This window comes from Zingiber officinale, chromosome 6A (genome assembly GCF_018446385.1).
Source record: "Zingiber officinale cultivar Zhangliang chromosome 6A, Zo_v1.1, whole genome shotgun sequence".
Lineage (NCBI taxonomy): Eukaryota > Viridiplantae > Streptophyta > Magnoliopsida > Zingiberales > Zingiberaceae > Zingiber > Zingiber officinale.
In genome coordinates, this window is record NC_055997.1 from 15,263,093 (window position 1) to 15,274,411 (window position 11,319).

The 11,319-nt window shown below is 37.0% G+C and overlaps 1 protein-coding gene and 1 long non-coding RNA gene across 2 annotated transcripts; both read right to left on the minus strand.

Moving 5' to 3' along the window:
* Positions 1-545: 545 nt before the first annotated feature.
* Positions 546-1,035, minus strand: LOC121993754. The gene is made up of 3 exons (XR_006115394.1): positions 888-1,035; positions 703-810; positions 546-593 (listed from the first exon to the last, which is right to left on the minus strand). It is a non-coding gene; the product is annotated as an uncharacterized LOC121993754 (long non-coding RNA).
* A 2,775-nt stretch (positions 1,036-3,810) lies between these two features.
* Positions 3,811-5,434, minus strand: LOC121993753. Its single transcript, XM_042548081.1, has 3 exons — positions 5,128-5,434; positions 4,242-4,592; positions 3,811-4,134 (listed from the first exon to the last, which is right to left on the minus strand). The coding sequence occupies exons 1-3, from the start codon at positions 5,185-5,187 to the stop codon at positions 3,880-3,882; spliced, it is 666 nt and encodes a 221-aa protein (XP_042404015.1). The 5' UTR covers positions 5,188-5,434; the 3' UTR covers positions 3,811-3,879.
* Between the last annotated feature and the right edge of the window lie 5,885 nt (positions 5,435-11,319).

An 11,319-nucleotide genomic window follows, 5' to 3' on the forward strand; every position in this document is an offset into this window, starting at 1 on the left:
TTCTCACATCACATTTCTTTCAATTTAATCTTGAACACAATAATTTCCAAATTAGGTACCCAGTCTTAATACTGGATACAAAATTCTAAACAATTTAGTTTCAGATTATAGTTCTTGAATTGTTCAGTATTGCTCAAATTCCTTCTCAACTTGAGTTTCCATTTTTCTTAATAAGCTGCTCTTGTCTTATTAATATTAAACACCCTTTTACTTCCTGTGAAAATAAAAATCACATGATTTTAATCCAATTCAACAACAAGAAGTCTAGCTAGTCTCCAGTAATATAGAGCTTTAGAGTTTGTAAAGTATATAACAACAACTGGCTAACAAGGTTTATTATTTTCTTCATTATGATATACTGTAAATTAAACTTCTCATATAGTATTTTCATATAGCATATCCTAAAAAATAGACGTTGGTTTCCTATGTTGAAACATTACCAATTTGTTTCAATTTAACTGAATATTATCATTGTCAAATGCAATAAGATGAACTCATGTATATAACTATTCATACATATGATCTTGTATGCATTCGGCTATTTCAGAGCGCACTTCATCAATTTCTTCTTGAGAGTATTCCGCTTTTGTGAACTGTGAACACACATAAATTATATGATCTTAAAGAACAAAATATAATTAATTGAAAAAAAATAATAACTAAATAACTTCTAATTATTTGAGATGATAAAGATAATATTACTATTGATGGTAGTGTATCCCCCTCTATCATTGCAATTTCTTCAGTAATTTGTCTCATAAATCTCATCACGTAATAACTACATTGTTTCACATCTGGCTGCCTAGGAGCCTACGTTAAAGGCAATTTATATTGTTAATGATAAATATACACATTAAAATATTTGATTGAAATAGAAGTACCCATACCTTGATTACTTCCCATTGTACATGCTTTCTTCCTTTCCTTCCATTGTTCGAATTAAATAATCTTAACGCCCTTCATATATACATTCAACATAGTTGATATATAAGTGTTTTATGACTAAATTAAATACATAATAAAAAGCATATATAAACTCACATTTCCATAACATATTTCCAATCTTCATCACAAATGCGATGACTTAAAGAATCCAACACGTAAACAATCTCCTTATGAGGTTTAATGATAGTCAAATTCCAATGGAAATTACACACAAATACAAAATTAGTGCATACAATTCACTAAAATAGTCAATTGAAAATGATATTAAAGATGTTCATTACCCATTGCAACTTGGCATCAAAACTAATTGATTAATTGATGCACCACTCATCCTATCTACTAATTGATTATGTATGTCTGTATAGGAAATAGGCCAATGACGAACAGAACCAAGATACAAATCTAAGTTTATGCCAATGCCATTGAAAGCAATACCTTCCATGAACGAAAATGCTGCAACATCAACATAGCATATTACTAACGTTCAAGTATTTAGGAATATATGATTGTTCAATTAATTTTCATAGGATGTACTACCAGATATTGTTAGTATCCGTTCTTGATAAGACAAAGGCTATCACATAAAGTATGAGAAAAATATAATCGATACTTACCTAAGATTATTGGTGGTGCCTTGGAGATAGGAAGTTACACTTTGTGGCTCAGATCTTTGATCGATCTCCTCATTGTTAGGATCTTGGGATGGCTAGAGAGGGGGGTGTGAATAGCCTCCACTAAAAACTCAATCAATTCCTCACAAAAGATTGTTACCACAGCGGAAATAAACAGAAATAAGACTGATGCAAGGAAAGAAGCACAAACCACAGCTTACACAAGTATGTACGAGGTTCGGGGATAACTTGCCCCTACTCCTCGGCGTGTCCGTAAGGTGGACGATCCCTTGATCGTTCGGTAGATCACACCCCGGACAAATTCCGGCTAAATGTTTCTCCTTCTCGGTGGAGTAACCTCTCCACAAAGATCACAAAATAGATTTGAAAGTGAAGCACAATTACTTACAGAGTTCAGTGGCTAAAGGATTGAACAGATGAACTTACAGCCACGAAGCACAAATGCAAAGACAGAAGGAATCAGCCAAGAGCTCAACAACACACACAGCCTCTTGATCGACAGAGAGTTTTTCCAGAACCTTAGCGAACCTCTCTTCTTCCTTCTTCTTATTCTGCTTCCTCACTGTCCCGAATCTCTGCAACCAACTCAGGCGTCGCCAATCACTCTTGCTTCTCATCTGGTTCTCTGAACTCACACCAATACCATCCATGGTCTTTACTGGTGTCTCTGAGCTCGAACCAATGAGCAAGAGTCCAACTGATCGCGGTCAGTGATCGTTGAAGCCCGAATTGCATCACTTGCAGTGAAATACAGCATAAAGGGCACTTGTTCTTATTCTTCTGATGGAGCTTCATTTGAAATTAACCAATGGCACAATACCTACAACCTGTAACTTAAAAATCTCACAGTAGATGATTTGATCAGGTGAATCAGAAGTGAATCAGAAAAATCAGAGAAGCAGCAGAAACAAACGACAAGTTGTGGATCGGTCAACAGACCGATCCATAGCTCTCTGGACCGATCAGGACTCATCCTGATCGGTCCGGGAAGAGTCTGATCGGTCTGTGGACCGATCAACCTGTGCGTGGATCGGTCCACAGACCGATCCCCCTACGGTTCTGTGGCTTCATTGCTTATTCCTGATCGGTCACCGGACCGATCAGATAGCCCACAGAAATACTCTGTGTGTTAACTGATCGGTCCATAGACCGATCAGATAACCCACAGAAAGCTTCTGTGTGTTAACTGATCGGTCCATAGACCGATCAGATAACCCACAGAAAGCTTCTGTGTGGTTTCTGATCGGTCCACAGACCGATCAGATACCTAAGGTATCATTGGATCGGTCTGTCGACCGATCCAGTCAACCAAAGTATCACTGGATCGGTCAACAGACCGATCCAAAGTCCCTGAGTTAGTTTTAGAGCCTCCCAGCCCTAAAACCTAACGTCTTCCTGGTCCAGAGAACGAGCTACCAAGCCCTCTCTGACCTAATCCGGAGAACGAGCTGCCGAGCCCTCTCCGACTTCATCCGGTCCAGAGAACGAGCTACCGAGCCCTCTCTGACCTAGTCCGGAGAACGAGCTACCGAGCCCTCTCCGACTTCGTCCAGTCCAGAGAACGAGCTACCGAGCCTTCTCTGACCTAGTCCGGAGAACGAGCTGCCGAGCCCTCTCCGACTTCGTCCGGTCCAGAGAACGAGCTACCGAGCCCTCTCTGACCTAGTCCGGAGAATGAGCTGCCGAGCCCTCTCCGACTTCATCCGGTCGAGAGAACGAGCTACCAAGCCCTCTCTGACTTTGCGTGTCAAGTATCCATACTTGGACTTTTCCTCTCCTCATGATCAACCTTGATCATCAATCAGTCTGAATTTAATTAATATCTGATACAAACTTAAATCAGTGTCAACATCAAAACAACAGCCAGGTCAGACTGTATCAACACTCATAACCATTGTCTTCAAAATGCCTTGATGATTGGTTATGCAATGAGTGTCTAGGTAACTAGTAAGTAATGAACTAGTATCTCATTTTTCCAGTCCATACGAGATCATCATACTTCTAGAATATAGTCACAGTAAAAGCACTCCAAATACTATTGCATGATATTTTGTTTAACTTTTCAAATATACATAAAGGGAAACAATGATGTAGCTAGGATTGTCTGAGTTAGATCAGTATCGGCAATAGTCTATCTCATTTTGTTTTCAAAAAACAATCATCATCTCAAAAAATTGAGAAGTTTTTTAAAAAGGAGATATTTAAAGAAATTAACTAGAAATTAGTTAGATTAGATTAGAAAATTGACACAACTCACTAAAATTTGGTATAGATTTATCATGTGAACTTAGAGTTGTGAATCTTAGAGCTGTTCCTTTGAAGTTCTAATGATATCAGCAAACTGCCTCAAGTTGAAGCCTATAGATTTATCATGTGCATCAGCTCCAGAAAAGATAGAATTAGTTTTGGACTGCATTTCTGTGAACTTCTGTACTGTTGCCACAACACACTTTTGTAGTTCAAATGTTTCTTCTAGATAGCACATAAGTGTCTCAGATTGCTCCTTTGTTCTAACACCTTGTGAGGCTTTTCTGCTTCCTAACTGGTAGTTGTCCTCCTAAGACACACCAAGTAGAAAAGAAATTGGACAATGAGGCAAATAATGAGATTTGTGAAAGAAATGCATCAATGGCAATATAAAGGAACTTTATTCCTTTTTCTCACCATTTTATTGCACAAGTCATCAGTCTTCTCTTCCAGTGTCTGGTATCTTTTTACTTGTTTGTGTAGCAAAGATTTCATTAGGAAGAAGCCTTTCATGTTTTGTTTGTCCTCATCAATCTTTCTGTCTTCAGCTCCAATTCCACCAGTATTTATTGTATCCATGTTTGCCAACTGTTTATTAGTCAGTAATCCAGCCAACTTCTCGAGAACAAGTTGTTGCTGTTTCAGCCTCTTGATGTTGTAGGAGACACCAAAAGTATGAACGTATGTCTTCCAAGAGTATTCTTCTCTTATAAATGATGGTTCAGGGGACGTGAATTTGCCAAAAATTGCAGCTTCCTTGCCACAACTCTAAGATTCACGATAAGATAAAGGAACAATGGCTTATAGAACTTCAAAGGAAGGAGAGAAAATCATTACTGCACTTGTAAAATTAGTCATCCTCACAACAACTCAAGGTGCGCCAATCAAGGAACAATGGTTTACCCTGTAAAACTTATCCACAAATAAAGTTAAACCTCACGAATCTACGCATGTAAAAACAAGAAATTCCGCCCAAATGCCCATTGAGATAGATGTTCTGCAGATCGAGCAACTGAGGTTTTAAAAAAGGAAAAATAAGGGAAAGAGACTATAGATGAAGCAAAAGTGCAGGAAAAATACAGAAATTTCAACCATGGAATGGACTTATTAACCCTAGACGGCAAAGGGTTCTTAGGAACCCACTAGCGAATTTACCAACCTATAAGAACAAGTAAAACAAAATAAATTCAAGTTTATTCAGAGGTCAGAACAAGATTTAATTGCTAAATCGCCATCTTTATTCATGATCGCATGAATAAAACAACAATGAAAAAAGTGGTAGGAAAGGAGATCTGAGACCCACCTTATCCAGCAGAGGACTTCTTTCGCCACTTTCCAAAGAAACTCCATCATCGTTCTCCATGGATTTGAAGCTATCCAAGGAGGACGGTTAAAGCCCCTCCATCTGGGGATTTTTCATCATCGTCCTCTGGATAATGCGACCTCCGTTGCTAATCCCCCCTGGTTGCTCCTACGCTTGTGGTCTCTGTTGGCTATCTCTCTCCCTCCCCGCGACTGGTTCGCTACGAGTCGTGAAGGGCGATGGATTTAGGGATGGGAGAGGAAAGGAGAAGGGGCGGCAGGTTTAGGGCCTGGAGAGGAAGGAGAAAAAAAACGTGAAGTAAGAGATTATAGGTTGGACGAAAATGCTTAGGGATGTAAAGGGGGGAATGCGGCGGCAAAAAATTTCGAGGAGAGGGAAAGAAAAAACGCTGCGGCAAAAAATAGCGAAGGGAAAAAACGGCGAAAGAAAAAACAATGGTATTCAACAACACTTAATAGACAACGATTTTCAAAAACCGTTGTCGTAATCCCAAAAAAAATACACACAGACAACAGTTTTTAAAAATTGTTGTCGTAACCTTTAAAAACCATTGTCGTAGCCCCAAAAAAACATAAATAGACAACGGTTTTTAAAAACCATTGTCGTAAGCAAAAAAAAACTGCTAAAAGACAATGGTTTTTATTAAAACCGTTGTTAAAAGGCAAAAAAGACAACAATTTGGCATAAAACCGTTGTTGTTTGAGTGTTGTTGAATGAGGATTTTCCTGTAGTGATATAATGGTCTACATATCATGAGGACTAATAAACAAGTATAGTTGAGGTCTTAAATTGTCTCTAATCCCTTTATCCTTCTTTGGCCGAAACCCTAAGAGTATGGCATGAAATTTCTAAGCAACATGAAGCATGAAAAATTTATACTAACGTCATATAATGGTCTACATATCATGAGGACTAATAAACAAGCATAGTTGAGGTCTTAAATTGTCTCTAATCCTCTTATCCTTCTTTGGCAGAAACCCTAGGAGTATGACATAAAATTTCTAAGCAACATGAAGCATGAAAAATTTATACTAACATCATATAATGGTCTACATATCATGAGGACTAATAAACAAGCATAGTTGAGGTCTTAAATTGTCTCTAACCCCTTTATCCTTCTTTGGCCGAAACCCTAAGAGTATGGTATGAATTTCTAAGCAACATGAAGCAAGAAAAATTTATACTAACATCATATAATGGTCTACATATCATGAGGTCTAATAAACAAGCATAGTTGAGGTCTTAAATTGTCTCTAATCCCTTTATCCTTCTTTGGCCGAACCCTAAGAGTATGGCATGAAATTTCTAAGCAACATGAAGCATGAAAAATTTATACTAACATCATATAATGGTCTACATATCATGAGGACTAATAAACAAGCATAGTTGAGGTCTTAAACTTCCTCTAAAGCTTTTATCCCTTCTTGGCCGAAACATATAATAACCTAATCCTAGGTTTTTTTTTAACATTATCAACATATGAAACACACGGAACTACTTGTACTGCAGGTGAGGGAGATACTTACTTCCTTTCGCTTGGTTTACTAATGAAAGTACCCTTGCTTTTGTGAAGTTCCCCTAGGAGAAATCCTTTGGCTTGGTTTCGGCAATGGTGAAGGTGAGGGCTTAGGTTTTCGGTGGAGAGAAGGAGGGAGGAAGAAGAGAGAAGAAAAAATAGAGTTCTCTTTCCCTTTCTCTTATTTATGCTAAAGGAAGGAAGAAGGCAAATTCATCTTTTCATTAGGGAGGAAGAAGGCAACTCAACTTTTCCTTCTAAGTGAAGGGAGTCTTTCCTTACCTTTAACTACAATGTTCCTTCCTTCCTAACAGCACATCCCTACTGTAGAAAATAATTGCTAATTATACCTTCTCTTTGTATGCTAATGACCTCGAGATCTTCTGCCGTATTCCTCGCCTCACCTTGGACTTCGTGTGGGCGACGATCCTCCAAGATGAACACCACCCAAGAGCTTTCTTCTTCCTCCTCTAATATTCGGCCACCACCACCACCAAGGAAAAGAGAGCAAGGGAAAGGAGAGAGAGAAGGGGTCGGCCACATCAAGATCTCCAAGCAAGAGAATAAGAATTGTATCTCATGAAGCCTCCTTACCCCTTCTTTTATATTACTTGCCCAAGGCAAATAAGGGAAGAATTTTTACAAAAATTAAAATCTTCCTCTAGTTTTTCCTTTTCCCTTTTATTTTTCCTTTTCTTTCCTCTTAATTGAATCAATCACCAAAGCAATGGTTGGATTGATTTAATCTTGGTCGGCCCCTTGCTTGGGCACCAAGCAAAGGTGACCGACCAATTATAGGAAGAAATAAAAAAAATTAATAAAATTTTACAAGAAGAAATCATCTTATAAAATTTTACAAGCTCTCTTTCCTAAAGTGGATGTTAAAAAGGAAAGTTTTAAAAATTAAAATCATGTTTTAAAATTTAAAACTTCTCTTCAAAAGTTTCCTTTTTTAACATGAATATAAAATTTTAATTTTTAAAAATTCTCTTCCTTTTTTCTAAAACCATGAGGATGGTTAAAAAAGAAAAGTTATAAAACTTTTAAAACTCTCTATTAAACCATGTGACCTAATACAAATAAGGAAAGTTTTTAAAATTAAAATCTCTCTTTTAAAACTTACAGTTTTCTACAAAGAGATGATTTTAAAAATTCAAAACAACCCTCCTTGTTTGATTAATGTGGACGACCCCTACTTGTTTGGTCACCAAACAATAGGGTTGACCCCCATAGAAGAGGATGTGGCCGACCCTTGCTTGGTCACCAAGCATTGGACCAGCCCCCTTCTTAGACACCAAGATGAGCTTATATTTGGATAGACTTGAGGCTTTAATGAGACTATGACAGGGACCTAGAGGAGAAATTAGTTTTGGCCTTCCGATGAGCTTGAGTATCCCGTGTTCGTCCCGAACACACAACTCAAGTTCATCGATAATAACTCATTCCACTAGAGAGCTATTATCGCACTACCGCACCAATCCCAAATTACATTATGGGTTCCTTCTTATCATGAGTGTGTTAGTCTCCCTGTGTTTAAGATAACGAATGCCCACTAATTAAGTAAGTTACTGACAACTCACTTAATTAATATCTAGCTCCAAGAGTAGTACCACTCAACTTCATTGTCATGTCGGACTAAGTCCACCTGCAGGGTTTAACATGACAATCCTTATGAGCTCATCTTGGGGACATTCTCAACCTAGATAACTAGTACACAGTTTCTTTCTATAATCAACAACACACACTATAAGTAATATTATTTCCCAACTTATCGGACCTATTGATCTATCGAGCTAAATCTCACCCTTTGATAAGTTAAAGAAATAAATACTAAATATATGTGCTTGTTATTATATTAGGAATAAGAGTACACACTTCCATAATAACTAAGGTCTAGTTCTTTTATTAAGTCAGTATAAATGAACTTACCTAAAATGGTCCTACTCAATACACTTAGAGTGTACCAGTGTAATTTATTAGTCAAGATAAACTAATACTTAATTATACTACGACTATTCTAATGGTTTGTTCCTTTCCATCTTAGTCGCGAGCAACTGTTTATAATTTATAAAGAACCGACAACATGATCTTCTGAGTGTGACACCACACACCATGTTATCTACTATATAAATTAATTGAACAATTACATTTAACAAATAAATACAGATATTGACCAATGTGATTCTTTTATTTCAAAAATAAATGTCTGCGAAAGCTAGGCTTTTAATATACATTCCAATAGTTGTTGCCATCTTTAGCCACCACAATCGGGTCTAGTCGTCGCATCTATCTTGCTTCTTTTTCGGTTGCGCCTCTGGTCCACAAATAGTACCACTCCTCGCAAGGATACGATCCGCGACAAAAATAGAATTTTACATATTTTGATCCTATATTCCACAAAGAAATGTACATGTAATCTAGATTGAAACAAAAATATAAAATCCTAAAACTAATACAGCTCCTGCTGTATTTAATACATACAATCATGCACACACATAAAATGCTCTCGACATGTCCGAGGGCCCAATCACACACAATCACATTAGGGCCATAATAGTTGGATCTAGGATGCCTGCAACCACAGAGTTAAATCTATTTGCACATCCTACTATTATCCTGCCTAAAATATCTATGACATGTGCATAATTAAACTGAAAACCAAACATACAGAGGCAAACCCTAGCTATGATACCAATTGTTGGTTGCTACTCAGAATATCGTACCAGTTCACTTGTATAAAAACTTTGTACAAGTCTTGAACCTTTCCTAACAACCTATTGTGTTCTTTAAAAATTAAATTAGGAATCACAAACAGAACTTAACATTATTGATTCCAAATTCAATTTATCTGTTCTTAGAGGTTTAGACTTGGATTGCAAATGATGCTTAACATTCTTAATCCAAATCCACCTATGTTACAAATTTGATTAAATATTTATTTCAGAGATTGGCTTCTAGGTTAAACATGGCAAGGCACTAGGCCTTCTTGGTTATGGGAGCATCCACCACTTCCTAGACAAAACCTGTAACGACCACCCTTCTTACTACTACTACTCTCTAAGGATGACCGTTACTTAACTACTAACTCTACTTAACCGGTATGATTAAAAATCACATGGAAACCCTACCGAAAAATTTCGACAAAGTCTCCCCTGTACCGGTGACCTTATTCAACAATACATGTAATATATACTCAGCCACAAGCGGCTGGAACACATATCAATCAACCACGCAGTATAATAAATCCAAAATAAAGAAAACAACACAAGAAATCATCACACAAGATTACAATTCTTCTACTACGTCCTAATCATATCAAAATAACAAATACTATCTCAAATACTCCTAACATAGCAAAAGACAATAAAAACTAAACTAAAACTTCTTTCCTAGTCCCAAGGCTTCCATAGTCCTGGCATCACACATCCTTCGAACACCTCCTTGTCGCCTTCCTTTCTATATCTTTTCCTTTCCTGTATCTGCAGTAAGAGGAAGTGTAGTCTATAAGCAAAATTTGCTTAGTAAGCGCTATCTAACTCACAAAATCTCGATATGCATGAGGATATACTGAAATCTAAAACTGAATGCTCAAAAGGAATTCTACTCATGCTCATCTGCTAGTGAAAGAAACATACTGAAAGGCTAAACATGTAAAGTAAATCTATACAATCATGCTAGCATAAAGAACTAAGCTTACTGAATTCTAAACACCTTCTGAATCTTATTTCACTTGTTTAAAGACTTATTCTTTAAATACTTTATACTTATGTAAAACTTGCTTTACTTGTTCAAAACTTATACTTATAATACTTCAAAATAATAATCAACTTCTTCTTGGGCCCGACAATTGTACTTACTATGCGCGCATCCCTAACTAGACCCGAGATAGCTGGTCCCGAATCTAGTAGAATTTGCTAGGTTATCTAAACCTAGGGACCGACTATGGGAGCCCAGCCCAAGGACTACTGAGAGTCCTGCATACTAGGTTATCTAAACCTAGAGACCGACTATGGGAGCCCAGCCCAAGGACTACTGAGAGTCCTGCATACTAGGTTATCTAAACCTAGGGACCGACTATGGGAGCCCAGCCCAAGGACTACTGAAAGTCCAGTACAGTGTCATTGATAAAAGTAAAATACTTGTTATCTCTTAATACTTCTAATATATAATGCCTCGGCATTTTCTTTAGCACCTTGTGTGCCAAAATCCCTAAAATCTTGACTTTGGGATATACTTAAGGCCTTGGCCTTTTTCTTTCTTTTCTTTATCTTTCTTATACTTGTTAATACTTCTAAAAGAAAACTTCTTTAAAAGAAACTAAAATGTTTAAGCAAAATCTAACTTTGAAATGCTTAACCCAAAGATCTGCCTACTATGCTAATAAAATTCTGCATATTAAAATCTGCATACTATACTTATAAAAATCTGCATGCTATGCTTATAAAAATCTGCACATGTTCAGCTAAGGGTAAATGATTTCTGCACACTAATACTTAATAAAAATCTGCACACTAAAATGCTACATATTAAGCTGACACAATTCTGCATACTAAGCTCTAAAGAAACTAGAAACTGATTGTTTTAGAAGGAAGGCTACTCATGCACATCTAATAACATAAGAAACTAAAAATCTGCTCATGTTATTCCAATAGCAA

Coding starts and splice junctions, on each gene's coding strand:
- LOC121993753 (XM_042548081.1), bottom strand. CDS start 5,187: ATGGAGAACGATGATGGAGTTTCTTTGGAAAGTGGCGAAAGAAGTCCT. Junction 4,593..5,127: donor GAAGTCCTCTGCTGGATAAG/GTGGGTCTCAGA, acceptor CGTGAATCTTAG/AGTTGTGGCAAGGAAGCTGC. Junction 4,135..4,241: donor ATGACTTGTGCAATAAAATG/GTGAGAAAAAGG, acceptor GGTGTGTCTTAG/GAGGACAACTACCAGTTAGG.